Consider the following 27,698-nt stretch of genomic DNA (forward strand, 5'->3'; position numbering starts at 1 on the left):
ATACTTTGTTCTTCTGAGTGTGGCTTTCATAAGACAGTTGAGGCACCCATCATATACCATGGGGAGGAGAGGGATACTTTTGTGAGCCATGATAAGAAATGGTGCAAAGAAAAGATCTGCCTAAAACAGGGATTCCCAACCCATGGTCCACGGCCTGGTACCGGGCTGAGACCTGTTGGCCACCGGGCCCCGGGAATAGCTGGCAAGCCCCACCCCACTAATGGTAGAACCCCTGCATGGGCATTAGCGGCCCCATTTGCTCATGCGCAGGAATGCTAGCACTGCCACATCACGCAGGCACCGGTGGCCTATTTGCGCATGCACACAGGCATCAGCACATGCATCATGGGGCGAGCAACCCACTTGTGCATGTGTGCGCACACACGCTAGTGTCGCCGTTGTGCACAGGCCCATTTGCATTTCCCTGCTGCTCCGTCTCCTTCTGGGCCGCCAAGCTGGAAAAAGGTTTACAGTTTAGTTTGTAGAGACAGAAAGAAAGAAAGAAAGAAAGAAAGAAAGAAAGAAAGAAAGAAAGAAAGAAAGAAAGAAAGAAAGAAAGAAAGAAAGAAAGAAAGAAAGAAAGAAAGAAAACCATACCATGAAGCATTAGGGAATCAGCATCCATTGCAACAGATATTCAGATAGTCCTTGACTTATGACCTGATTTCAAAATTATGATGGCTACATGCCATCCTCCTTTCCTCCGGTCATGTGAATTCATTTTTGGTGCTTGGCAAGTGGCTCACCATTGGTGCCATTTGCAGCATCCTGGTCACGTGCCTGTGATTTTTAATGGATGTTGCCGGTTTGGAGCATTTACTTCTGGTTTCTAGCAAAAAAAATTCCATTGGATAAAATGGATTCACTTAAATAATCTGAACTGGAGGTATAATCCAAACAGTAAAAGAGCCAAAATCACAGCCAACACAGTGCTAGGCTGTATTAACAGACGGATAGAAATAAAATCACGTGAAGTGTTAACACCACTTTATAATGCCTCGGTAAGGCCACACTTGGAATACTGCATCCAGTTTTGGTCACCACGACGTAAAAAAGATGTTGAGACTCTGGAAAGAGTACAGAGAAGAGCAACAAAGATAATTAGGGGACTGGAGGCTAAAACATATAAGGAACGGCTGCTGGAATTGGGTACGTGTAGTTTAACAAAGAGAAGGGTGAGGGGTGACATGATAGCAGTGTTCCAATATCTCAGGGGCTGCCACCAAGAAGAGGGAGTCAAGCTATTCTCCAAAGCACCTGAAGGCAGGACAAGAAGTAACAGATGGAAACTAACCAAAGAGAGAAGCAACCTAGAACTAAGGAGAAATTTTCTGACAGTGAGAACAATTAATCATTGGAACGACTTGCCTCCAGAAGCTGTGTATGTTCCAACACTGAAACACATTTGTCTGAAATGGTATAGGGTTTCCTGCCTGAGCAGGGGGTTGGACTAATGACCTCCAAGGACCCTTCCAACATCATCATCATCATCATCTTTATTTGAACTGGATTCATAAGAGTTCAGGGATGATCTAACAAACCATCCAAAAAGCATCAGCTTGGGCAAGGCTGACCTTGCCTGTTGTGGGAACAGGGCTAATTAATAAATGAATATGAATTGTTCAGAAATTCAGAGATGGCTGCTTTCTCATTCATCCTCTTTTTCCTCCCTTCCTCAGTTCTCCCTCCTGCAGTTCTCCAACAAAATTCGGGAACATTTTGACTTCAGAAGTTTCCAAAATGACCGAAACCTACACCACGTCCTACAAGAAGCCCGTCAGCTGCATGGCTCTTCCTACACGGCCACTGCCATCCAGAAAGCTGTGTGGGTCTCTGGGCAGAACTTTCCTCTACCCCAACCCTGGGCTCCTTCCTGCTTGGTTGGGTCTAGGCAGGGCTCACATCCCTTATCATGGAGCCATGGCCATGGAAGAATCCTCAACCCTTGGAATGTCTGCGGCTAGACCAGGATACGGGTCTGGAAAAGGAAGCAGGCAATGGCACTTCAGTCTCTCCCTCTCCCTCTCCCATCTATTAGGGAACAGTTCACCCCTCAGAAAGGTGCTCGCAGTAATGCCAAGAGGTTCCTGGTGATTGTGACTGATGGAGAAAAAATTGGGGATTCCTTGGACTATGAAGAGGTCGTCCAGGAGGCTGACAGGGCTCGAATCACACGCTTTGCTGTTGGGGTGAGGTCTAGCTTATTTGCCTGTCTTCTCCTTTATTTCTCCCATTTTGCTACCCCACCCTTAGGGAGCTTAGATGAGTGTTTCGTAACCTTGGCAACTGGAAGATGGCAACTTTGCCAGAATCCCCCACCCATCTTCCAGGTGCCCAAGGTTGAGAAACACTGATGTAGATGATAGAGCTCAACCCAGGATCATGGAGAAGGCCACTAGAGTCCCCTCTTTTGTTGTTTTTCATTCTTTTATTGCTTTTATTGTTTTTACTTTGCTTTAATTGTTAGCGGGCCAGAATCATGTACAGTGGTGCCTTGGCACCCAACTGCTTTGAAACTCATTGAATTTGGTATTCAATGCATTTTGATGTGAAATTTCATCCTGGTACCCATTGTTTATTTGGTACTCAATGCAGAAGCTAGAACATGTCGGTGTTGGCTGCCTTGTGACTTACTACATTATTCCTTATGGGAAAAAATTGTTTGGTACTCATCATTTTTGGTACTCATTGTGGCTCCTGGAACTGATGAGTACCAAGGTACCACCGTATATGAAATGGGTGGCATATACATTCAATCAATCAATCAATCAATCTGTGCGGCAGTCATACACAAAAGACACCTACAGTATATCTATAAGTACCGTATCTAATTGCAACGAGGCCTGATTATCCCACCTTTCTCTCTTTAACTATTCCTACATTAATTCTTATTTTGTTGGAATTAATAGGGGTACTGCGGGATGTTGTTTGAAACCTGTGTGTGGTTGTTGTGTTTGGTCTGTGTGAGTGTGAACATGTACTTACTGCTTTGACTTTTATTTCATGAACTACTTTTATTGGATGGAGTTTTGTAATTACTAGGTTCTTCAGAATTGTACCACACCTTTGTAAAGGCACAGATTAATAACTATTATTATCACACATTATCATCATTGCTACCAAAATAAAAATAGTCATTGGCTCCAACCCAGTGCTCTCTGTGAAAGTGTGTGTACTGGTCCAGGAAAAAAAATGAAATAAATGAACTGAAATAAAATAATAAAAGTAAGATGAGAATGGTAAAGAATATCCCAGAAAGAACTGGAAAGGATAGTGTACAGCTTTGTCACCAATTTGCCTTCTGCTGTACAGTTTATGACAGATTATAGCAGCCACTTTCCCAGTGAGCAATACATAAATTTATCCTCTCCACAACAACCATTTTGTTAGTATGTCCATGTCACACTCTCAGGCTTCCAAATGAACTCAGAAAGGTTGTCTGTCTATAACGCAAGTACTTCCTTGTTTAGAGACTACCTCGTTTACTGACCATTCGGAGTTACGATAGTGATGAAAAAATAACTTTGGGACCCATGTTTGCATGCACGACCTTTGCAGGTCAGTAAAGGAAAGGAAAGCTGAAAGGAAAATGATGAGCCCAGTTGCAATTTTACTTCACAACTGAATTGCCAGGCCCCGTTGGAGTTGCTAAATGAGAGCTACCTGGATTTCCAAAGCTAGTCTTAAGCACAATAGTTTTCGAATTGCCACCTCTGCTTGCCAAAGTTTCAGCAAGGATAGCGTGCTCATTTGGTAGCAACCAAGAGGAATCTTTTCTTGCTGTCGGCAAATTGCTAAGTCTGCAGTTTCCAAGGGTGTTTGGAAACTGTGTTTTCCAAAAATCAGTCCAGCTTGAGGGTAAGAGTTAATAATTAACCTGTTTGAAACCTAAGGAGGAGGAGGGGTTGATGTGTAATTATCAACCTTTGCAAACTGAACACTCCCTTACCTGTTCTGTCAGAGCTGTTTTGCTGTTGCTTTGTGAGAGGTAGCGCACCAGCTTCCTGCAACTTGACTGCAATGCCTCTAGGCCAGTTTATCAAGCAGAGGCTGTGTTTTCGGGTTGTCCTCCTTGGTAAACCCTGGCCCCTCGTTCTGTTTTTGCCCACTGAGGATGCCATAACGTTCCTCCCCGCAGCAATCTTCACCTTCCTTTCCAGATTTCCTGGATTAAAAGATTAAATTTCAGAGCACGGTTGCCATCGCTGCAGTGTCTCTCAAACTTGGCAACTTTTAAGACCGGTAGACTTTAAATTTCCAAGAAATGGCGGGAGCCAAGAATAACAGAATTGGAAAGGACCTTGGAGGTCTTCTAGTCCAACCCCCTGCTCAAGCAAGAGATGGCGAACCTTTTAGACACCGAGTGCCCAAAACTGCAACCCAAAACCCACTTATGTATCATTGGGTGCCGGCTGGGCGTGGCCCATTGGGTGGGCGTGGCTGCAGTGGTAAAGGCAGACTGGGTGGGACTAAAAAGTGCAATCAATCAATTCCAACTCTGCGAGACCTTCCGCCCCCCCCGTGAGAAGTTAAAATTGATTGAACCTTTTTTCTTTTTTTTTGCACACGGTAGCAGAGGCCTAAAGTGAAAAGGTTTGATAAAACCCAGTGGAAGGCCTAGGACTTGGGCGATGGCACGCGTGCTCACAGAGAGGGCTCTGCATGCCACCGGTGCCACGTGTGCCATAGGTTCGCCACCACGGCCCTACACCATTTCAGACTAACGGCTGTCTAGTCTCTTCTCAAAAGCCTCCCGTGATGGAGCACCCACAGCTTCTGAAGGCAAACCGTTCCACTAACCCAACGACGTGCATTCAGGTCTTTTACAGTGCTTAAAGAAAATATATTAAATGAAGGCAGCCATGTTTCCTTAGCATTGTAGATCACTGGGAATTTGGAGGAGATGAATTTTGGGTCATAGGTAGTCCTTGAAGCTCATTGTCCACCATCTAACAGGGCAGAGGGCTAAGTAGGAGAGAACCCTATTTTCTTCTTCATTTCTACAAACTTCCTTGGACAACCAGTACTCAATGGTCTTTCACTGACTTTTTTTTTCTCCCCTGGAAGGTTGGCCCAGCGTTTTCAAGCAGACTGGCCCAGTGGGAGCTTCGCGCCATGGCTTCCCGCCCTGCCACAGAGCATACTTTCATTCTGCGACAGTTCTCAGATCTCATAGATATCCAACTGAAACAGAAGATTTGTGCCACTCATGGTAATAGGATTTGGGATCTTGGGGAATGGAGAGGGGTACCCATTCATATACCCAGAAAGGGCTAAGGGCATCTTGCAAGTCTATGCATGCATTATTGCGATGTTGCAGTGAAGACTGTCCCTAATTAGTAATTCAGCCACTTAGCACAGTTTTCACCTGAAAATTCCATTCACTTTCTCTCCTATAACCTTTTCTGCAGCAGGTTTGGGTATTCTGTGGCCCCCACATTCTTATTATTATTTTTAACAAGGGCCTTTTTTGGTCCTCCTATAAACCACGGAGTTCCGCCAGGCTAGCTGACATCGTTTATTGTATATGGATAGTGTTATTCTGGCTACTAAAGCATTGGCACTCGTGACTGAGTATCAAAAATTATGGAAATTGTTTTATTTTAATTTCTGCATGGACTTTTTTAAAAGAGTAAAGACCAGGCAAATGATTGGATTGATAATGATTTTATTTGCACAAGAATTAATTTGAGGAATTTAATTCCAAGCGGTGCGCAGCATAAATGGCTTCAAAATGGCATTGGATTAATAAATGGAGACAAAGCTTAGCAATATTTCCAATGGGTAGCTGAAGTAACTTGCTATATTCCAAGAGAAGGCAAAATTGCCTTCCTGTCTGGCTTGAATGGGGTGATGCTCAGGAATTTGAAGGAAAATAAAGTCAGCAACTAGGTTGATACTGAAAAGCTTTGCAAAGCAAAACCTGGTTGGTACTTAGATGGAAGTCCACTGCAAAATACCAAGATTGTATGTTAAATTGTATAGCTAAAAATCTATCTTGGGGGAAGACAATGGCAAATCACTTCCAAACTATCTTGGATAAGTCCGGGACGTCAACAGGAATTGGGCTTAACCTTAAAGAACCTTTACTGTACCTTTTAATACTGATCATAAGAAGTAAATCACTGCCAAGTAAAGGAAGATAATGTCATTAAGCATCTCAAGATAAACCAGCAAAACCAATTTTTCTTCTTACTAAAATTCTTGCCCCCTCAATTGGAGTAATGTGATGGGCAAAAATTCAGTCATAGATTATGCATTTCTCAGGGACAGAAATAGTTCTTATCAGTCACTATCTGCTTCTCCTTATGGTTAAAATCCTAACAATTATATCCCTTTTCCCAAAAGGGAACCATGTGGCTGAACCCTTAACTGCTACATATATCTCTGGGTATATGTCAACATAGGGGGTCTCTATATATAAAGGGTGATGGTGAGGAAAGAATTATTGCAATTGATTTTGCATGATAAAGAGAGGTTGGAATGAGAGGTTGGAATGGCAGATCGGTGTGAGAAAGTCTGCTTTGTTTTCTTCTAGATACTGCGTTTCCACAGCCCACATTAGCACCCCCAATTTCTTGCACCTCGTGTTCGGATCCCCACGTGCTGCAGAAACTGGAGCAATTGGTGCAAGGCCTGGATCAAGTAAAATCCAAGCTGGACCAGCTAGCTGCCAGGGTTGGGAAATGCGGACAGAGTTCCCACGGTTAATGTAGTTTGCAGCAGGAGGAGAGTGATGCAAAGAAATGCAGGATCAGCTTAAGGAGTGTTTTTGTATTTTTGGTTCAGTTTCAAGGAGCCAAACTTCTGAATTTAATCCAGATTCCAATACGATGCTGAAGACCCTTTGATGCAATAAAACCATTAGCTCATCAGGCTTGTGTCTGCTTTTTTTTTTAAATATAGCAACAATATATTCCTGTCCTATAGAAATTACCTTGGAGATACTCACTACATGTTATTTATTTATCATGTGGCACATTCTCATCACATTTCAATAAGAACACAACAGGTAAAAACACAAAATGTAAAATATAAGGTGTAAAATATTACAGACATATGTCTGGATTACGGATATAATTTTTTCCTTCATTTGTCACAGCCAGGAAATCAACGTGTTCCATGTTCAGCAGTACAGTAAAGGTAAAGGTTCCCCCGCACATGTGTGCTAGTCATTTCCGACTCTACGGACCGGTGCTCATCTCCGTTTCAAAGCTGAAGAGCCAGCGCTTGTCCGAGGACGTCTCTGTGGTTATGTGGCCAGCATGACAAGACGCCAAAGGCGCACGGAACGCTGTTACCTTCCCACCGTAGTGGTCCCTATTTTTCTACTTGCATTTTTACGTGCTTTTGAACTGCTAGGTTGGCAGAAGCTGGGATGAGTAACAGGCGCTCACTCTGTTACGCGGCACTCGGGATTCGACCTGCCAAACTGCCGACCATCTGATCGACAAGCTCAGCATCCTAACCCACTGAGCCACCGCTTCCCTTTTCAGCAGTACAGTAGTATATCACAAATTCTGTGTTGCACTGAGACACAACAGGAAAGGCTTCTTTTCTTCAAGGCAGATTTGGTTAACCTTTGCATGTAAATCTTTGGTTAGCCTTTGTATTTTTTTTAAAAAAAGAATTACGGTAATCTTGTCAAAAACTTTTTAAAAAACCTGTTTCCTAAAGGGTCGTGCAGTTATAACCAGTGCCTGGCAAAAAGCTGAAAATGTGTTAGTGGCAGAATTTCAGTCTTTGCATGCTGGATAATGAAGGCACACAGAATATCAATTCCTCACCGAGGATCAGAGGTGTGGGTATCAAAGAAGTCAAAATGGCGGCCACAACTGTACAATTACAGCCTGCCCCTTTGAAGCCCCAATCGAGAGGGATGCTTCATTATCCCCTCCCTCTACCTCAGGGTTTCCCAAACTTGGCAACTTTGAGATGAGTGGACTTGAATTCCCAGAATTCTCCAGCCAGCCTGCGGTTCCAGACAAGTCTAGATGGTTTCCAGATGATTTCGTGGTGTCTACACAATCAGGACTAATGATAAATTGCGTGGTGTCCAAAACAAAGAGTATCTTTTAGCCTGCTGTCTCCGTTCAGCTTAGAGATTTCTTTTTATTATTTATAGCATGAATATTAGTTGTGTTTTTTTAAAAAAAATATATTTATAGTGTTTAGCGTTCACGGATATGTCAGCTGCTTGGTAACATCACCTTGTTTCACTAATTGTTATCTAGAATGAAAGGCAGCAAACTGGAAACGGAGAAGCAGACCTGATCTAAACTTTTTTTTTTATAACTAGTCAGTTTATTATGTAAACTTTTTTCCCTTGGGAAAAAAAAGCCTCCGGTCACTACCGAAGATTAGTTCACGTACAAAAATAAGTCAGATGTAACTTAGCATGCTTGTTTGTGAATTAACGTGGCAAACTTAACTCATGGGCTTTACTGACCCTGATATATGGGTGTGCCAGTTTCATGAATCCATCCAATCATGGCTTATTCAATAAGCCATAGGTGGTCAACCTTCTTTGGCCTGCAGGCCACATTGTTTCCTTTAGTTGCAGTTTAGAGCTGTGGGGTAAATTTTGCCCCTTAAACCCTTTCTCAACAAAACTGGAAAAGAATTCCTTAGATTTGGAATTTGTGAGGAACAAAACAGTTGCCCGCCTCTGAAATAAATCATGATTAAACAAATGATCATTTATTTATTTTATTTATTTATTATGGGACTTATATGCCGCCCTATCTCCCAGAGGACTCAGGGCGGCTAACAGCAATAAAAAACAACAGTACAAAAGTTAAGAAAAAATTAAATAACAGCCCCAAATATTAATTACACAGTTAAAAATTAGCACTCCTCCCCCTCAGTTTAGCACATCTTTCAGATCAGCGCTCAAGTCTAAGCCTCAAATTATACATAAACAGTGAGCAGATTTCAACTTTGATATCTACTGTACTTTGGTGTGTTTGCCTTTCTAGAAATTCACACCTAGAACCTGGTGTAAAAATCACACATTAGAGAATTCTAACCTCAGGAATTTATTCCCCACAAGGAGCTACTCCTTCATATTAGTTATAACATTTTGGATATGTGGTAATTACTAACTATGATTACAGTTAAATAATCTCTGGACAAGTCTCTAACTCCGGGAAACATAGAAGGAAAGAGAAAAGGACAATCAGGAGGAAAGTGAATGGACTCTGTTACAGTGCCAAAGGATGCACCAAGGGAAGACTTGAAGGACCAGGTTAGGAACAAGTCATCACAGAGAAAAAGCATCTAAATGATTGACACTGTCTTGATGGCACACAAACAATAATTTGTTGTTGTTGTTAGTTGCGAAGTCATGTCCAACCCATCGCGACCCCATGGACAACGTTCCTCCAGGCCTTCCTGTCCTCTACCATCTTCTGGAGTCCCTTTAGGCTCACGCCTACTGCTTCAGTGACTCCATCCAGCCACCTCATTCTCTGTCGTCCCCTTCTTCTCTTGCCTTCCACCTTTCCCAGCATTAGGCTCTTCTCCTGTGAGTCCTTCCTTCTCATTAGGTGGCCAAAGTATTTGAGTTTCAACTTCAGGATCTGGCCTTATAAAGAGCAGTCAGGGTTGATCTCCTCTAGGAATGACCGGTTTGATCGCCTTGCAGTCCAAGGGACTTGCAGGAGTCTCCTCCAGCACCATAGTTCAAAGGCCTCAATTCTTTGGCGCTCAGCCTTTCTTATGGTCCAACTTTCACAGCCATACATTGCAACTGGGAAAACCATGGCCTTGACTATACGCACCTTTGTTGGCAGGGTGATGTCTCTGCTTTTAAGTATGCTGTCTAGATTTGCCATAGCTTTCCTCCCCAGGAGCAAGCGTCTTTTAATTTCTTGGCTGCAGTCCCCATCTGCAGTGATCTTGGAGCCCAGGAAAATAAAATCTGTCACTACCTCCATTTCTTCCCCATCTATTTGCCCGGAATTGAGAGGGCCGGATGCCATGATCTTGGTTTTCTTAATGTTGAGTTTCAAGCCCACTTTTGCACTCTCCTTCTTCACCCACATCAAGAGGCTCTTTATTTCCTCTTCACTTTCTGCCATTAGAGTGGTATCATCTGTATATCTTAGGTTGTTGATATTTCTCCCGGCAATCTTAATTCCAACTTTTGATTCATTTAACCCTGCCTTTCTCATGATGTGCTCTGCATACAGTATAAGTTAAATAGGCAGGGCCGGACTCCTTTCCCAATTTTGAACCAATCAGTGGTTCCGCGTCCAGTTCTCACTGTTGCTTCTCGAGCCGCCTATAGGTTTCTCAAGAGACAAATAAGACGGTCTGATACTCTCATCAATTGCTGTTAAATAACAGGAAACGAATCCTTGCAAAAAAAAATTACAGATCTTGCAGAAACCTAGATCTTTGCCAACCCTTTCTACACAAATAACGCTACCAACAGATACTCTGTCAAGTTAACCCTTGTGCTTGATTTTGCTAGAACTCTTTTTTTTAAAAAAAAATCCATTTACATCCCACCCTTCTCCGAAGACTCAGGGCGGCTTACAATCTAAGAAGTACAAATCAATGTGCTTAGCAATAGCCTTCATTCTATGTATATGCCTGCTTATTAGGGCTTTCGCCCCCCCCCCCAGCGGCATTTTTTTTTTTACAAAGTCAGCTTATTGCCCCCAACAATCTGGGTCCTCATTTTACCTACCTCGGAAGGATGGAAGGCTGAGTCAACCTTGAGCCTGGTGGGACTCGAACCTGCACTAATTGCAGGCTCAGTGGGTTAGGACGCTGAGCTTGTCGATCAGAAGGTCGGCAGTTTGGCGGGTCGAATCCCGAGTGCCGCGTAGCAGAGTGAGCGCCTGTTACTTGTCCCAGCTTCTGCCAACCTAGCAGTTCGAAAGCACGTAAAAATGCAAGTAGAAAAATAGGGACCACTGCGGTGGGAAGGTAACAGCGTTCCGTGCGGCTTTGGCGTCTAGTCATGCCGGCCACATGACCACGGAGACGTCCTCGGACAAGCGCCGGCTCTTCGGCTTTGAAACGGAGATGAGCACCGGCCTCTAGAGTCGGAAACGACTAGCACGCATGTGAGGGGGAACCTTTACCTTTACCTTTAGGAGCTAAGCCATCCTAACTTGGCCTTCACTGTTGCCGCTAAGTCGGTTTCTAGCATTAGAATGCATGCATGAAAAAAATTCATTTTCAGGTCAGAAATGAGGAAATGTCAGGCAGATCTTGGGAGAAAATGAACAGAAAAGAACCCGAAAGTAGTGAAAGAAACTAGAACGAGAGTAGAATCATTGCAGGGGGAAAAAGTATGACAGTGCTGTATGAAAAAGTATTTAACGCCAGGTTACTTTCTCAGCAGGACAAACTGAAAGTTGACATAAAGATGTGGAAGCTCCTCAGAGGAGAGGGGGGAAAAAATGCTACCGGCTGCCATAGAAATTTGTGGAAATAGGGAGGAAAGATGCTTAGTGGAATAAACTCTTAGTGCAATGGTGATCACGTGACTGTGGGGAGCTGAGACAGATGTAAATGCCTGCTGCTTGCAAAACCCCCCAAATATTGATCATGTGACCACACAGATGTTGCAATGCAAAGGTTCAGCACAAATCTAGGGTGTGTGTTTTTTTTTAACTGTTTTAACTTCAGTCACCAAACAAGGCAGTTGGTAACCAGAAAACTACCTAAATGTATTAAGGAAAAAAATTGCAAAAAATTATTAGAAGAAAACAAGAAACAAGTTTAAAAAAGCCTCTGTGGACTCCATGGCATCTGCACCACAATCCAGGGATATTTTTTTTTCCTGCCCAAGGTAAAAAATTAACATAACATGCATCCAGTCCAGAAGATGAACTGACTGCCTTTGAAAAGTTTGTATAATTACCTCAGTCTAGGCTAGGGGCTATATTTGCAACTGCTGTATCCAATGTGAGACATTTACTCAACATTGTATCAGCGTTTCCTCAACCTCAGCAACTTAAAAGATGCACGGACTTACTTCCACAAGTTTAAAAAAGCCTCTGTGGACTCCATGGCATCTGCACCACAATCCAGGGATATTTTTTTTTCCTGCCCAAGGTAAAAAATTAACATAACATGCATCCAGTCCAGAAGATGAACTGACTGCCTTTGAAAAGTTTGTATAATTACCTCAGTCTAGGCTAGGGGCTATATTTGCAACTGCTGTATCCAATGTGAGACATTTACTCAACATTGTATCAGCGTTTCCTCAACCTCAGCAACTTAAAAGATGCACGGACTTACTTCCACTCGGAATCGGAATGTTTACTGCAATGCCCAATCCTGCATTTTAAAGTTGCTGTGGTTTAAAAACAGAGACCTTCATCCTACAGTGGATAGACAATGGCTAAAATCAGGGGTCTTCAAACTTGGCCCTTTTATGACTTGTGGACTTCAACTCCCAGAATTCCTCAGCCAGCATGTCTGGCTGAGGAATTCTGGGAATTGAAGTCCACAAGTCATAAAAGGGTCAAGTTTGAAGACCCCTGGCTAAAATGATGATGATGATGATGATGAAAGCTATGTTCAGTCTCTTTAATCAGAATAGAGCTGGAAGGGACCTTGGAGGTCTTCTAGTCCAACCCCTGCTCAAACAAGAGATCCTATTATCATTTCAGACAAGTGACTGTCCAGTCCAGGGGTAGGCAACCTCGGCTCTTTTATGACTCGTGGACTTCAACTCCCAGAATTCCTGAGCATAGCTGGCTCAGGAATTCTGGGAGTTGAAGTCCACGAGTCATAAAAGAGCCGAGGTTGCCTACCCCTGGTCCAGTCTCTTCTTAAAAAACCTGTCCCGGAACGTGGCATTTTGTGTGTGTGTGTGTGTGTGTGTGTTTGTGTGTGTGTGTGTTGGTGAAAAAACAGGTTTCCAATCCAAAGATTGAACTCTTTTTTTAAACTACACTCTTTTGAATCCTCAGGTCCAACTTCAAAGACAATTCCTGGATGTGCAAAAAAAAACCAAAACCGTTTCGACAAACGCCTTTCCTCCTCACCAACACGCCACTTCCCTTCGGTTCTCTTCGGAAACGGTCGAGAAGTCTCGGGCAGTCCCGCCAAGAGCCAACCTTAAATTAAACCTTTCAACCGCAGTATGTCGATGGTTCGGCCATCTTCGGCACGTCTACGCTTTTTTTTCTCTCTCTCTCTCTCTCTCGACCATTTCCGAATTCCTTCGGCTATTTCCGGTTCCTCTCGGGGAATTCCGGCCCCGCTCGGTCTCCGGGGAAAGCAACAGCAGCAGAAGTAGCAGCTGCCGCACCTCCAGCGCCGGAGCAGTAGATAGAAAAATCTTGGCGGAATGGAAGGTAGGCGCGGACGCCCCCCCTCCCTTCCCCGCGGTGGGCTGGCGACCAAGCGGGAAGCCACGCCCCTCGTGGCTTGCTAGAGAGGCGATCCTCTCGGCGTCACCCAGACTCAGCAAAGGTCAAAGGTCGCCGCCGGGATGTTTTTAAAGTCGGGTCCAGGGCTCGCAAAGTTTAGTGGCTTGAGCCATGTGATAAGATTGGGGGACGGGCGGTTCTGGGTTCCAGTCTAGCTCCGTTTGTCATTCTCCCGTCCCTTGTTTTTTCTCTTTTCTTTTCTTACAAGAGCCTCAGAGGGTGCAAGATGCGGGTGTGCCCCCTGCCCCGAATCTCTCTGGGGACCCCGATCCTGAAGAGACCGTCCGAAGCTTGCAAGCTCAGTTGGCAGCCGCCTTGGCCGAAGTGGAGACGGTCCGAGCTGTGGCTGCAGTGAGTGAAGGCACCAAGCAGGAGGCAGTGGAAGCCGTCCAGCGCCGGTGCCAGGAAGAGGTGGCTTCCTTGCAGGCTATCTTGAAAGGTGAAGGAGTGCAGGTCACGGTTGGGTGGGGAGTTGTTTTGCCGAAGTGCCTTAAAGCCTTTCCTCCTCATCCTGATCGGATCTTGCCTTGGAGGTGGCAGCTCAAAAGGTTGTATTTATTTCCTTTCTAGACACGATTTCCAGCTACGAGGCCCGTCTGTCTAGCCGGGAAAATGTTTGGAGCAGGCTGCCAAGGACCAACCCTCTGGACTCATTGGAGAAACAGATGGAGAAAGTAAGCCAGGCACTCAACCGGCATCTCTTTTGGAGGGCTGAGCTGAGTTTCCAGTGGGCAGGGGCGGGGGGAAAAAAACAACAAAACACCAAAAACCTACGTCTGTCTCTTTCTACAGGCACAGGAGGATACTCAGCGACTCCGGGCCATTGTGCTGCCGATGGAGCAGGAAATTGCTGAATTGAAAGCAAAATTGGCCCACGCTGAGAGTCTGGTTCAGGAGCTGCAGAGTGAGGAGGCGAGATGGGAAAGAGGGACAGAAGGAAAGGTAAAATATTGGGATGCATAATAGGGTGAAGGAGCTGATTTGGATGAAAGGGAGATTTCCAAGCCCTTTCCCCTCCCCTCCGGTCCCAGTTCAGAATGCCCATTATTAGGCATGGAGAGAAAAGGGGTGGAATCAGCCTGGTTTCTTGAGCACCAGTTGGAGGGTGTTTCTTGTTCTAGCATGGGTCTGGTCACTGAAGGCTTTGCAACCTTCGTGATTGTTCACCCGTGTTCAGGATGAGCTTAGTCGAGGCCATGTCCTCACATCCCACTAGGGCTTGGCCAGGAGTCCAGCTTTTCTTGGTAGGCAGCTCTTCTCTTCTTTGATTTATTGGGATGCATAATAGGGTGAAAATGCCGCGGAAAGGAGGAGGAAGTATGAAATATCTTACAAAACGTATCCGAAACTGATGCCTATCTCAGAATAAATAGATGCCAGCCAAGCCTTTGTGCGTGTAATACCAGAAATGTAAATCTGCAACTCTGCACCTGAGTATTGCAGGTGGATCTCAAAAAAGAATATAGATTGGCAAGGAAGACAGAACTGAATGACCCGGGGCAGAAAATGAATGACATGAGGACAAAGTAAATTTTACAGGATGGTTAAAAGCCTGTGAAAGTTTTAGATGAATCATTAATGAAAGACATTTGTTTATTCAAACATATTTATGAACTGCATAATTAATTAAAACTGTGGGCAGTGCAACATATAAAAGTGGGAGAGCAAATGTTTAACTTCTGGTAATTTACAAGTCTTCCATTAATGATGGAAAATTCAGGGAAAGTCCTTTAAGGCCAGGTTATAGACATTTTTGGTTTACCAAAAGGCATATGCTTCCTATTCTTCTGATTCTAGGCAGCTTACAACACATGAAATAAAACAGTAATAAAATCCATCCGTAAACCCACTAAGTAATCACAGAACTGATTGAAAATTATAAATAAACCAGAGGCCACTGACAAGTCTGAAAGCTTTCTTAAAATGGGCTTTTTTGGGCCATTTTCTGACACATAGCGCGGGGCCATATCTAACTTGGAGGGGTGGGGTGTTCTAGAGGGAGAGCAACATTACCGAGAATATTAATAATAATGTTGGAAGGGACCTTGGAGGTCATCTAGTCCAACCCCCTGCTCAGGCAGGAAACCTTATACCATTTCAGACAAATGGCTGTCCGCTCTCTTCTTGATCTCTGGGTGTCAGCTTCCTTCCTGATTTCTTTCAGTATGGATACTCAGAGCATTATTTCGTCAGGTCATGCAAACTGGGCAAACTCTGTATGAAATTGATTGTGCCATCAGGTCTTTTTCAACTCCTGGTGATCGCAGAAATAGATTTTCTCCATGATGATCTATTCTGAATCTGAATTAAACGGTCCTAAAAATAAGACCCAATCCGAGCAGCTTGGAATTCTTTTAACTCCCATATTTTTCTTTTCAGCATTCCTTATGTAGCTCAGCTGAATCCCTTCTTGCTGACCCCGAAACTGTGTCCACGGATTTGCCTGGAAGTCACCAGGCTCCTATGATGGAAGGAGGAGTAGCAGAGAAGTTTGCTTGTAATCTGGACAGCATCTCCATTGCTTCATTTTCCTCTTTGGCACCAAATTCTGGGCATTGTATCCGACGCAGACGTCCCCCAAGTCCTGAGACTTGTTCCATTGCCTCCTCAACTGGAACCCTGGTGCCTGAGACTATTTATTTACCACCAGCGGGATACCAGCTTGTGTCTGAATCAGAGTGGGCTCAGCTCCAAGAACAGGTTTGTATGTGAAAGACAAAGATAAGTTTATTGTTAGAGATATTTCTAACAATAAAGTGCTTTTTGTGCTGCCTTTCGGGATATAGCCATCCAAAATAGTAACTTCTTTTATACAGAAAGAATATTATGTTCCAAATTACTTTCAAATGCTTCCACTTCAAGACTCCATAAACTTTCTTTTTATTTACCTACCTCTGTTGCTTCTGTCCACTCATGCTCTTTTCTGGTCATCTTCTCCCTGTACTTTTTTTTGTGGCATTATGAAATTAAGCACCCTAAACTGATGTTGGAAGAATTTGGGAATATTACAAAAACATTTAGAGCAACTTTCCACTATGTACAGTGGTGTTTAAAAGTTTGTGAATCCTTTTGACTTTCCAACATTTCTGCATAGACATGTCTTAAAATGTAATCTGTTCTTCACACAAGTCCTAAAATTAGATAAAGTGAACCCAATGAACTGAATAAAAACATCATATCTGTTCACTTATTTATAGAGGAAAATGATCTAAAGCTACGCATTGGTGGGTGGCAAAAGTGTAAAAATGTTTTTGACTCATTTATTTCAATGGGTTATTTTTATCCAGTATGGAGAACAGGTCACGTGTTAGTTCATATTTATGCAGAAATATTAAATATTTCAAAAGGGTGCTGCCACGGAAGGCCTCACATAGCTACCACTGCTGTTTTACAATGGCCAGGCTCAATGCCCCTTGTCAGCAGCAAGAGGAAGAAAGCAGCAGACGGGGTGAAGCGCAGGGCCACCAAAAGGGCAAAGATCGTCTGTGTGTGTGTGTGTGTGTGTGTGTATGTGTGTGTGTGTGTGTGTGCATGTGCGCGCCTAGGCAGATGGGGGAAAGTTGAAGCAGAGGCAAATGTGTCTGGGCAAGAAAAAATGTGAGGTCTTTGCCTAAGAATGGCATGGTCCTGCCTAATGACCACAACCAGGACAACTAAAATTGCCATTGCTAACCAGTGCAGTCATATGCTTTAGCTAATGACCACTTCACTTAATGATTGCAGTCCCAATTAGGGTCACTAAGCAAAGTCTTCCTGACTCCTTTTCTTGCGATTTCTTTTTGAAGGGGATGATTGTTAAGAAATGAAATACTGCCCTAAACCAAATTCTTTAAATCTTAAAAAAATGATAGGCCTAAAGCACCCATTGTCTTCCTTCAACTCTTCCCCCAAATACATTAAAAGAGCATCATAAATTTCAACCCTGCTTGCTTCGGAGGAAGGGGGGGGGTCTGTAGAAGTACAATATTGCTTATCTTTATTTTAGGAATATGAAAAGGGCAAGTAGCATTTATATTTGGCTTTCTTCATTGTAGCCCCCAGCTCTAAAATACCCTGCTGATTGAGGCCTCCTGATTGTCACCAGCTGTGGATGTATTTACTTGATAATGATTCTACATAATCAGTATTGTTGGTATTGGTTTTCAAGACTTCTCTGTGCTGCCTTTGTACTTCGGTGTTGTTCACAGTTATCTTAGTGAGGAGTTTTAGCTGCTTTGGAAAGTATTTGGGAGGATATTAACAGCTAGCTGACAATTTTTTTAGACTGCCATCAACTTTGTAACTCCCAGAGGGATAATTCCCCAGAGGAATAATAAGATAATTCTTATTAGCATAGTGAGAAATACAGGTAGTCCTTGCTTTACGAGGGTAATTAGGACTGGAATTATCATTGCTAAGTGATGCAGTCATAAAGTGTGACATCACATGACTATGCTGCTTAGCAGTGGCAATTCTGGCAGTTCCCAATCATTGTGAAGTGAGAACTGTGTGGGTTGTTAAGCAAGGACCTCATGTGTGTGACTTTTAACTTCCTGCCAGCTTCCCCACCGACTTTGCTTGGAAAACCAGCAGGGAAGGCCACAAATTGCATTTGTGCGACTGCAGGATGTTGCAACAATAATACTTCCCATTATTCAGGATACTGCTTATAAGTGCTATTTGCTTAGAGCTTGAAGCATTGTTCACACCCACTTCACAGTCTGTTCCTATTGCTCCCCCCTGGGAGAAGGTTTTGAAGCATTTATAGCAGAACTACTAGATTCTGTATCAGCTTTGTTCCTTATGCCATCCATCTTGCAAATTCGCAGGATTTTTCCCCCCACCATGTACCATGTGTATGTATACATTCGAACTAGACTGTGATGTTTCTCTGTGTCATATATATGTGCATATATGGGTATATGCATAATGGTATTTTGAGAGCTGAATGCAACAAAATTTCATTTTAATGTATGCTGATTAGTGTACATTTAAAGTGACAAAGATTTTCTATTCTATTCTATTCTATTCTATTCTATTCTATTCTATTCTATTCTATTCTATTCTATTCTATTCTATTCTATTCTATTCTATTCTATTCTATTCTATTCTATTCTATTCTATTCTACAATTAGAAATCCAGGCTAATTGCTGAGTGCCTAGATTCCTTCATGTGACGGCAGGGACACTGCAACAGATGGAACTTTTAAGGACCAGTCATAGATACTTCTTCAACACTGTTGCCAATTCAAATGGTCCCTGAACAAGTGGATGTTAAATGAGAACAATCTATAGACAATTTTGAGAGATGAGAAGCTAAAGGCTTCCTTTCCTCATCCCCTATATCCTTGGTGGCCTCCTCAGGTGCAACAGCAACGTGGAACTCTGGAGGAAAGAGCAAAGGAGAAAGCTAACCTGGAGGAGGCATTGAGACGTAGCAATGAAGAGTGCAGTAAGCAGGTAAACTTCATGTCTTGGAACTCATGCTTGTTCTAATGTTAAGTGGGATTTCTGTCCTTTCTCTAAGGACCTTGAGGTGGAATACAGGATTAAATCCATGTATCCATAAAGCATATGAAAAGACATAATAAAACACTAAATATCACATGGTGTAGTAAGATGGAGGGTTTGTTGTCACTGTGTGTTGGGGGGTGGGAGCACAAAGGGAGGCTCAGCTAATCACAATGTATACATAGTTGTACTTTGACAATATTCATTCATATTAAATAACCGGGTTGCTACCAAATCACCTATATAAAAACAGGGAATTGCGCAGCCGGTGTCCAAATGGAGTCAGAGACACTGACAAGAACTTGTGGTTTTTATATAAATAAATATAAAGTATAAATAAATAAATACAAGTAAATAAGAGAGGCCAACAGGAGCATAGTCGGGTAAATCAACACAGTAGGAACATCATGAGGTAAATCACAGCACACAGGGCACACACAGGAAAAAAGGCGGGAAACAAGGAAACTCCCCCTTTACTCACAGCAACCAATCACATCTCAGATTCCCTCATGCAGTGGCCAGCTCCCTTTAACCAATTAGCTATAACTCTGTGTTCTTACTCATTGTCCAATCCTTCACTGCTCCAGCTATTAAATTTTAAATACCTTAACAAACACTCATAACATCATAGAAACATCCATGTAGAAATAGTTTGTCATTGCTTTCTACTGGAATATTTTATTTCCTACCATTCCTTAAATTTTCTGGAGGTCTTCAAGTAGTAACCAGACCTGGCCAGTATCCAGGCCAGGACAAGTTCTTTCAAATGTTGTCATTTTCTGGAACACTTATCGACAGTGTAGTTAAAAATAAATATTCAGAATCTATTTATAAGAAGACAAATGGGTCTGCCTGGTATTTGAAAAATAATTGTATGGGTAGTAGAGAGGATCCAAGATTATTCATTTGAGGTTTTGGGTAAAAATCTCAAGGATGATATAGATTTCTAGGCAGATGCATATGCTGTGGAAGGAAGCATTTCTTGAGATTTTATAGCACCAACCTATATATAGATCTTTAAATATCAAAACCAACCGGTTGAACTGAATGCAAATAAAGCTAAGAGAGAAGATATTGGGTGAATGTAGCCCCTAAGCCCCTAAGGCTTAGTTTACACCAGACGTTAAGCCAAAATCAAGGAAGCCACATTACAGCATATTGCATTCTGCAGAATTAGTCACAGACTTGCTGAAGAGAACATGAAAACCATAGGCAGTTTTGGTGATTTTAACCTGACACGTTTCACTCGTAGGGCAGCATCTTAACCAATGTGCATTGCTAGCTCATGCACAAAATACAAACTTCAGTTTCCACAAATCAGATTTTTCCCCCTTTTCTCATTTTTTTCTGAGTAGGTGCAGGTTCTTTTGGCTCAGATCCAGACATCAGAGAACCTTCTCCAAAGCCTCCAAGCCACCGTGAGTGAAACGCAGCGGCAGACTCAAGAGCAGATTGTGAGTATAGTTAGAAGGGTGACATTGTTGAAGGCGAAGCAAAGGATATCAGAAGAATCTGAAGAGAAGCCTGGGAAAAAAATGATCCTGCTATGATATGCTCAATTTGGGATCTTTAGAATTCAGACTTTAGGTAGGAGGAGTTCCAAGGCTATTGACTGGTTAATTTAAAAGCTATCTGGGCTTCTGCAGTAGCGGTTGAGAAAATAAGGTAGGAAACGAATTGCCTATCTGTGATGAGTAGAGCCTCAGTAGAACACTGTTGTCCAGATGAAACTATACAATATACCACTGGGGACTTGAGGACAGAAGATTTTCAAGTGCAAGTTGTTGCCAGGACATTCAGTGTTTTCCTACTAGGGATGAGGAATTTGTGTATTTATTGTAAAATGTCTTGAGTAGAGTTTTCTCCTAGAAAGATGGCACGTATATTCCTTTTTCCAAGTGTGCCGACAGGCACAGTCCTTCCATAGTCCTTGACATGACCATAACTGATCCCATTTCCATTGCTAAGCAAGACAGTTAAGTCAGTTGCTTCCCATTTTACATCCTTTTTGCCAGTTGTTAAGTGAATCACTGCAGTTGTTAAGTGACTCATGTGATGGTTAAGCGAATGTGGCTCCCCCCATTTACTTTTATCAGAAGGTCGCAAAAGGTGATTGCATGAGTCTGAGATAGTGCAACTATCATAAATATATACCAGTTGCCAAGTGCCTGAATTTTGATCACATGATCGTGGGGATGCTGCAATGGTCATAAGTGTGAAATAAGTCACTTTTTTTTAGTACTGTTTTAACTTTGGTCGCTAAACAAATGGTTGTAAGTTGAAGATTACCTGTATATCTTGTCCACTGTAGATTTGACAATTCCAAACCTTTCCTCACTTATAAACTTTGTGCCTACTCTTCTGGATAAGTGTTTTTCAGAGGCTGTCATGTAGAATCCTTTAAATCCTCTCTTGGAGACATCAGTGGAAGGATAATTATTGGTTGCTGTCTGTCCCTTCCTCCCCTTACTGTTCTCTTCCAGGCTGATTTGGCTGCATCCCACAAGCGCCTCAGCTACGAAGTACAGCGTCTCAATGCTGAGAATGAAGGGCTGCGGGGGATGAGTTCCCAGAATCCTCTCCCAACAGATGATGAAACTAGGAGCTTGCCCAGCACAGTGCCGGTACCTAGACTCCAACTTCTGATATTGAGGTTGAGGAATGAGATTTGCTAGAGTTGTAAGGATTGAATTTCACTATTAATAAAACAAGATTCTCTTTCTCTCTTTTTCCTTCCCCAGGAGCTGCAAGCCATGGTGTCCAAGCTGAGACAAGAGTCTGCTTTACAACTTCGGGCTGCAGAGCATCAGGCTGAGCGCCTGCGAATTGAAATTATATCCTTGCGGGAGCGGCTGGATGAAGAAGCAGCATCTCAGTCAAGCCTGCAGGGGGCGCTGGAGAGAGAGCGGGAAGAAAGAGGTGGGCAGGGGGAAAGCAAAGAGTGATGGTGATCCTGATTGTACAGATAGGAATGAATCTCTAGAATTGGCAAGTGCTAATTTTTTTAAAAAAAATCAGTTCCTCTGCATTTAGAAACTTGATAACGAGGAATCCTGTTTAGCATTAACAACTTCTCCTTTTTGTTTCCTCTTCTTCCGCTGCTTCTGACTGAAAGAGCTTTTGCAAGGTAAGATGCTCTCCTTCTGTATGGGCCATATATTTCCATTGTACCGTTAATGCATGCTCACGAACTGGACCTTTTGTCTTGCTTTCCAGCCTCTTTGAATAGCATTCAGAGTGAGATGGAAAGGTTGCAGCAAGGGCAAGAAGAGCTGAATAGAATTCAGGTATGCTTGAATTTCTACCCAGAAACCTTCACTTCTCAAAACTTGGTTCCAGTGTATTTTTTTCAGTCTGGTGTCCTTGCAGGGCCTGAATTCTCTGAGATTTCACCACATCTCGCAGTGTTTGATACAATCTCAGGGAATTCTGGGACTTTAAATTCTAACCTATTTGGAAGCCATCACATTGGGAAAAAGTATGTATTTCTGCCCTGCCAGATCTTGCAGTTTCACATCATAATGTTGTGATTCAGGGTCAGCCTGTGGGTTCGGCAGTTGGGTCGGATGACTCAGAGGAGGAGGAGGGGGGTGTTGAAGATCTTGCTGAGGGGGTTGAAGATCTTGCTGATGAGAGCCCTCAGCCAGGCCCCTCCCACTTGGTCACCATGGAGACCCAGCTGTGTGAGCCTGACAGCGTGGATGAAGATGACCCACAGCTGGCCCTGTTCAAGGAGGCCCGACGCAGGAGGCAGTCAATTAGGAGTAGACAGAGGAAGGCAATGGGGCTTCTCGGAAGGAGGCAGAGAGAAGCCACGCCCTGAACTCTATATAAGGGGAATGTGTGGGGAGGGCTGGTTTGCTGAAGGCAACCGCTTGGATAGTTTGTGTTTCTTAAAGCTCCGGTTTCTTGGTTCGTGTCTTGTTTGTTTTTGTAGTAATAAATTTGGCAGGCGTAATTCCAGCCTCTTGCCTTATTGTAAAAGGGGTTGTCCCTGCCTTTTCTGCAGGGCCGGTAGCAGGCTGGTACAGAACACATAAAGCAATTTGCTCCTCCTATAATTTTTTAAAAATTTATTTATACAATTAATTTTATAACATTAGCGAACACTTGACTTTCTCGTTGAGTTTCGATAAACATTAGCAATTGGGCCTGCAGAAATGCCTACTGCACTGGATTATTGACTCGTGGGTTCCTTACTTGTGAAAGATTGGTTTAAATACATTTTGTCGCAAACTTGCTAGATTCTTTGAATGCAAGGGTGTTATCTCCAAACAAAAAGGAAGAATCAGGTCAGATGGTTCCATATCATGTAAAGTCAGGAGAAGAATAGGAGAGGATCAAAATACTTCTTAAACTGCCCATTTCCTCAGAACCAACATGATCCCATAAATGGGGCTGACAAAGACATTTCTTTATATTTCTCTAAATTCTGCTACCCACATATGCTAGGTTTCAGTTCCTCTTCTAGGCATCGAGGACCAAGTTAGGGAAGGCTGCAAATACTTCTGCTAATGCGTTGGATAAAATTGAGGCACTTTAAAATCCTGCTTCTAACTAGGATTGTACCTAAAATTTCCTCACTTGAATGCATTAGTCGTCTCCTGAATCATAGCTGTGTTGGATTTCAAGAGTCTACAAAAATGATCCTAATTAATTGGATTTGAGAAGCTGATAACCACATTAACTCTTGAAATCTATTGCTTAGTTGTAAACCAGACGTGTCCAACTTTGTCAACTTGTAAGACCTAGGGACTTCAACCGTCAGAATTCCTCAGTGACACATGCTGGCTGGGGAATTCTGGGAGTTGAAACTGCCAAGTCTTAAAGTAGCCAAGGTTGGACACCCCTGTTCTAGCCTTTTACTAAATGGACTTTCATATTTCAGTTTGAGGAAGATGACGCACTGGCATTCCCCCCCCCCCCCAAATATTTCTAAAATGGCCGCAAAGAAATCAATGTAGTTCTGTTGGAGGAGTTACCTTAGCAGTTGACCAGACTGCTTTTGGTCAGGCCTGGTTGCAAATGCAGAGCTGTAGCTTTCTACTGCAGAATCTGTGGAATTTCTGACCTGTAGAACATCCCCAAGCTGGAGGAGTATAAACATTTGGAAGTGGGAAGATGAAAAGGGAATATGGTTGAAAAACTATGGCAAAGCCAAAGCTAAGTCATAGAAGAGAGACCCAGAACAGATTTGGATGAGGTAGATCTTTTCTCACAGAGAACTTCAAGCAGTATTAAGTGCTCTAAGCAATTTGTTATATATATCACATTATCTTTATAGGCAAGTTAGTGTACTATTCTATATGGTGAGGATAGCAGTCCCCGCACACACACACGCGCACACACACACACACACACACCCCATGAGTCCACTACCCTTGCAGTCTTCATTAATGCAACCTCTCTCACTTGGTTTAAAGAATATGTTCTATGCAGTAACAATTGGCTGCTTCCAGGGCTGTTTGTTTATTGTGGGTGACCTCAGAATTTCATTCAGTTCTTCAAAAAAAATGTTTTAACTCTCGATGTTTGAGAAGAAAAATGTGAAAGGATGTAGGCAAAGCAGAGACACAGTGCAGGGCTAGTATTGCCCTTTCTCACAGCGTTCCAATCTGAAGGCAAAGCCTCGTTCAGATGGAAGGCATTGTCTTAATAATAATTTAAAAAAATATATTCAAAAAGTTAACGTAAGAAACAGGCAGGCACTTGCCTTTGTCCCAACAGCCGCAAGCAGCACTCAATTATGATAATTATAATTGTTAGCTTTGGGGATTGGGCATATTTGTGTGGGTGGACCTCCTGTTTCAGCTGACAAGTGTGGATGGTACCTGTCACTTTTATTTGCGCACCTGAGTCCTTCTGGCCATCTCATGTACTTTGGGGGTTGTGAATGATGTTCGTGGGACTTGGTCATCTTCCTTCTTTTAATACTTTTAGGTGCAGCCTGATGTGACAGAAGCCAGTGGACTACCAGGGAGGCCAGAGGCTTAGACTGAGGATGAGGAAATTGGGCCTCTGTGTTCCCATCCCTGACACTCCAGGAACCTCAGGGAAATCATGACTTTGCAGGCACCAAAGGGTCAACTTGCTCTTCCAGAGCCTCTCCAGGTCTTCTCTCTACATGGATAGGAGTACCAGAACTCTGGAGGTAGGGATGGCTGGGTTCTTTTGTTACTCCCCCCAACCCTTGTCCGGACACTGGAGCCTCCAGAGAACAATAAATAAGATTTTTTTATAACCTTCTTAGCCTTTGCTTCTCCCTTTCAAAGTCGATTAATTAAGCTTGAAGTGGGGGTACCACCAAGTATTATGACAATAACAAAAATGCACCAAAGTAGCCTACTCAAAACAAACATTATGAATAGTGACACCCTCCACTTTTCAAGATAAAATTGCAGCTTGCAAGCAATTTTAACATTTATAATAAATATTATTTTGCATCTATGTTATTCTAGCTCTTTTGTACAAGGCAGACGGAAGGAATCCAGCTGAAAGGGCTTCTGTGGTGGCTGTTTCTTGCCGCCTTCCTTTTGTCTTCTTTCCAGAGGTCCTAACAATCTCTCTGTCACATAGCTTGGCTTCACCCTTTGCACCAAATTATAGACTGCTGAATAAACCGTAGTGGTTATAGCCCCTATATCCATATGTCAAAGCCAAACAAGCAACATTGTTTATAGTGGCATGGGTCCGGAATACCTCGGGGACCACCTGCTGCCGGCGTCGACTCCCCTCCGCCCTGTGCGTTCCCACAGAGAGGGCCTCCTCAGGGTGCCTCCGGTCAGAGAATGCCGGCTGGTGGCCCCCAGGGGGAGGGCCTTCTCTGTGGGCGCCCCGGCCTTATGGAATCAACTGCCGGTTGAGCTCCGGATGGCACCGGATCTTCGCTCCTTCCGGCGTGGGTTAAAGACCCATTTATTCGAACAAGCTGGCCTGGCCTGATGGGGGAATGTTAGGGTTTTAATGTTTTTATATTTTGATTGTTTTAACTTGGGCAACAATTTAATCCTTTTTAACTTTTGTACTTCTATTTATATGCCCTGTTCACCGCCCTGAGTCCTTCGGGAGAAGGGCGGTATAGAAATTCAATTAAATAAATAAATAAAATAAATAAATGTATAGAACCAAACACAATTCCCACCAAAAAAACCTGTGGCATCAACCTGTGTGAAGTCACAACTAGCTAGTTCCTAGCTCAAGTTTGACTCAGGCTTCAGGTACTTCTAATTACTATCTCCTTGAAAATGGTCAGTTTATCAGGGACCCGTGGGTGAGTAAAATGGCAGATTGATGCATCTTTGAAAGTATGGAGACAACACCCTGCAGAGCTTTTCTAGACAAGAACAAGCCAAAGAGAGATTGCCCATGTGCACTCCGGATCACAGAAGAAAAATGGCTGAATTTGGAAGAAAGAATGAATTTCAAAAATTGAAGATCAATGCAAATACAGATCAAAAAGAAGGTTAAATTTAGTTAGCTTTACTGTTTAAAAAGAGCTGTTTATGAGAAGAAGGGAACCTTGAAATGCAATTTGGCTTGGTGGAAATGGTAAATTTGTTTGCAACTGCTGCAAAGAAGGTCGGAAATCACTTCTTTAGAGTTTTCTATTCCTTTTCCTATCTTTCACTTTTTTACTCTTTCATACCTTTTTCTTCTTTTTTGTAGTGGTTTAATGCTGTGTAAAAAAAAATTCTTAATAATTTAAAAATTCTTCCGCTCAGTCATGTCCAATTTTCACAGACTGCCTGGACAAATAAATCCCTGCAGTCTTCTTGGCAAGATTTTTCAGAAGTGATTTACCATTGTCTCCTTCCTAGAGTTGAAAGAAAGTGACCAGCCCAAGATCACTCAGCTGGCCAGTTCTTCCCACGGTATTTTTTTCTGCATCAAAATTTTATCACTTATTCAACAGTGTGATGGAAAGGAGCCATGGCTCCATTAATTCTCAGAGATATGGGGGGGGGGGGAATCCTTCTATCCTAGTAAAAAAGAGACTAAGAATTCATTGCAAAATTAACAATTAAAAAGCAATGCTCTTGTATCAAAAAAATAAATAAATCATGATCAATACACAAGGTTCAAGTTCACTGCCTATGTCCTACTGCAATCTTTCCCAGTTTAGTTTACCTTGGGATTCAGAAGACATAGTTCCTGGAGACGTCGGAATTTAAATTTAAAAAATCAAGTATGTGGGGAATATATGTACAATTTTATTGGTTAGATTTATACCCTGCCTTTACAGGTAGTCCTCGACTTAACAACAGTCGTTTAGTGACCATTTCAAGTTACAACACTGAAAAAAGTGACTTATGACCATTTTTCACACTTACGACAGTTGCATGATCATGTGATTAAAATTTGGACGCTTGATCACTGGCATGTATTTATGATGGTTGCAGTGTCCTGGGGTCACGTGATCAGCTTTTGCTGACACGCAGTCAATGGGGAAGTCAGATTCACTTAACAACCGTGTTCCTAACTTAACTGCAGTGATTCACTTAACTGTAGGAAGTGAATTGGGCAAAACTCACTTAACAGCTGTCTCACTTAGCAACAGAAATGTTGGGCTGACTTGTGCTCATAAGTCGAGGACTACCTGTGTTCAAAGACCTTTAGGACTGTATATTGCATTCCCTTTTCCATTCTTCCCCAACTCTGCGGGGCAGGTTGGACTAAAAGAGTGATTCATCGGAAATCACCCCTTCAAATTTCCAGTGCTAAGTAGACTTGAATCAGGATCTCTCTTGTGCCACTAAGTTTAGAACTGATGTGTTTAATATGGCACATCTAGATGCTAGCATAGTTACA

At 42.8% G+C, this 27,698-nt stretch overlaps 3 protein-coding genes and 1 long non-coding RNA gene across 5 annotated transcripts in view; 3 read left to right on the forward strand and 1 right to left on the reverse strand.

Moving 5' to 3' along the window:
* Window positions 1–688, reverse strand: part of LOC310648649 (testicular acid phosphatase homolog) — a 27,854-nt gene extending 27,166 nt beyond the window's left edge. Inside the window, exon 1 of the mRNA XM_083376612.1 lies at window positions 598–688. Coding sequence (XP_083232738.1) covers window positions 598–600 — 3 coding nt within the window. The 5' untranslated portion in view covers window positions 601–688. The remainder of the gene's footprint in view (window positions 1–597) is intronic.
* LOC310648671 overlaps window positions 1–1,773 on the forward strand; it is a 4,113-nt gene extending 2,340 nt beyond the window's left edge. The window contains exon 4 of the long non-coding RNA XR_014494131.1: window positions 1,680–1,773. This is a non-coding gene — a long non-coding RNA (uncharacterized lncRNA). The remainder of the gene's footprint in view (window positions 1–1,679) is intronic.
* Window positions 1,774–1,792: 19 nt separating this feature from the next.
* Window positions 1,793–6,755, forward strand: LOC310648664 (integrin alpha-M-like). Its single transcript, XM_083376640.1, has 3 exons — window positions 1,793–2,189; window positions 5,068–5,212; window positions 6,539–6,755. Exons 1-3 carry the CDS (start codon window positions 1,998–2,000, stop codon window positions 6,709–6,711), a joined length of 510 nt encoding a protein of 169 aa, XP_083232766.1. The 5' UTR covers window positions 1,793–1,997; the 3' UTR covers window positions 6,712–6,755.
* A 6,548-nt stretch (window positions 6,756–13,303) lies between these two features.
* Window positions 13,304–25,131, forward strand: RABEP2 (rabaptin, RAB GTPase binding effector protein 2). Of its 2 annotated transcripts, none has more exons than XR_014494125.1 (11): window positions 13,304–13,325; window positions 13,609–13,839; window positions 13,971–14,074; window positions 14,193–14,342; window positions 15,780–16,100; window positions 18,744–18,839; window positions 20,246–20,344; window positions 21,374–21,514; window positions 21,632–21,809; window positions 22,006–22,177; window positions 24,831–25,131. XR_014494125.1 is itself a non-coding variant. In XM_083376588.1 (11 exons), exons 1-11 carry the CDS (start codon window positions 13,319–13,321, stop codon window positions 24,882–24,884), a joined length of 1,452 nt encoding a protein of 483 aa, XP_083232714.1. In that variant the 5' UTR covers window positions 13,304–13,318; the 3' UTR covers window positions 24,885–25,131. The 2 variants fall into 2 exon arrangements, 1 of the variants encoding a protein (XP_083232714.1); XM_083376588.1 differs by having other exon boundaries at window positions 22,107–22,177.
* The last annotated feature ends 2,567 nt before the right edge of the window (window positions 25,132–27,698 follow it).

This window comes from Vipera ursinii (assembly GCF_947247035.1).
Source record: "Vipera ursinii genome assembly, chromosome: Z".
NCBI classification, from domain to species: Eukaryota; Metazoa; Chordata; class Lepidosauria; order Squamata; family Viperidae; genus Vipera; species Vipera ursinii.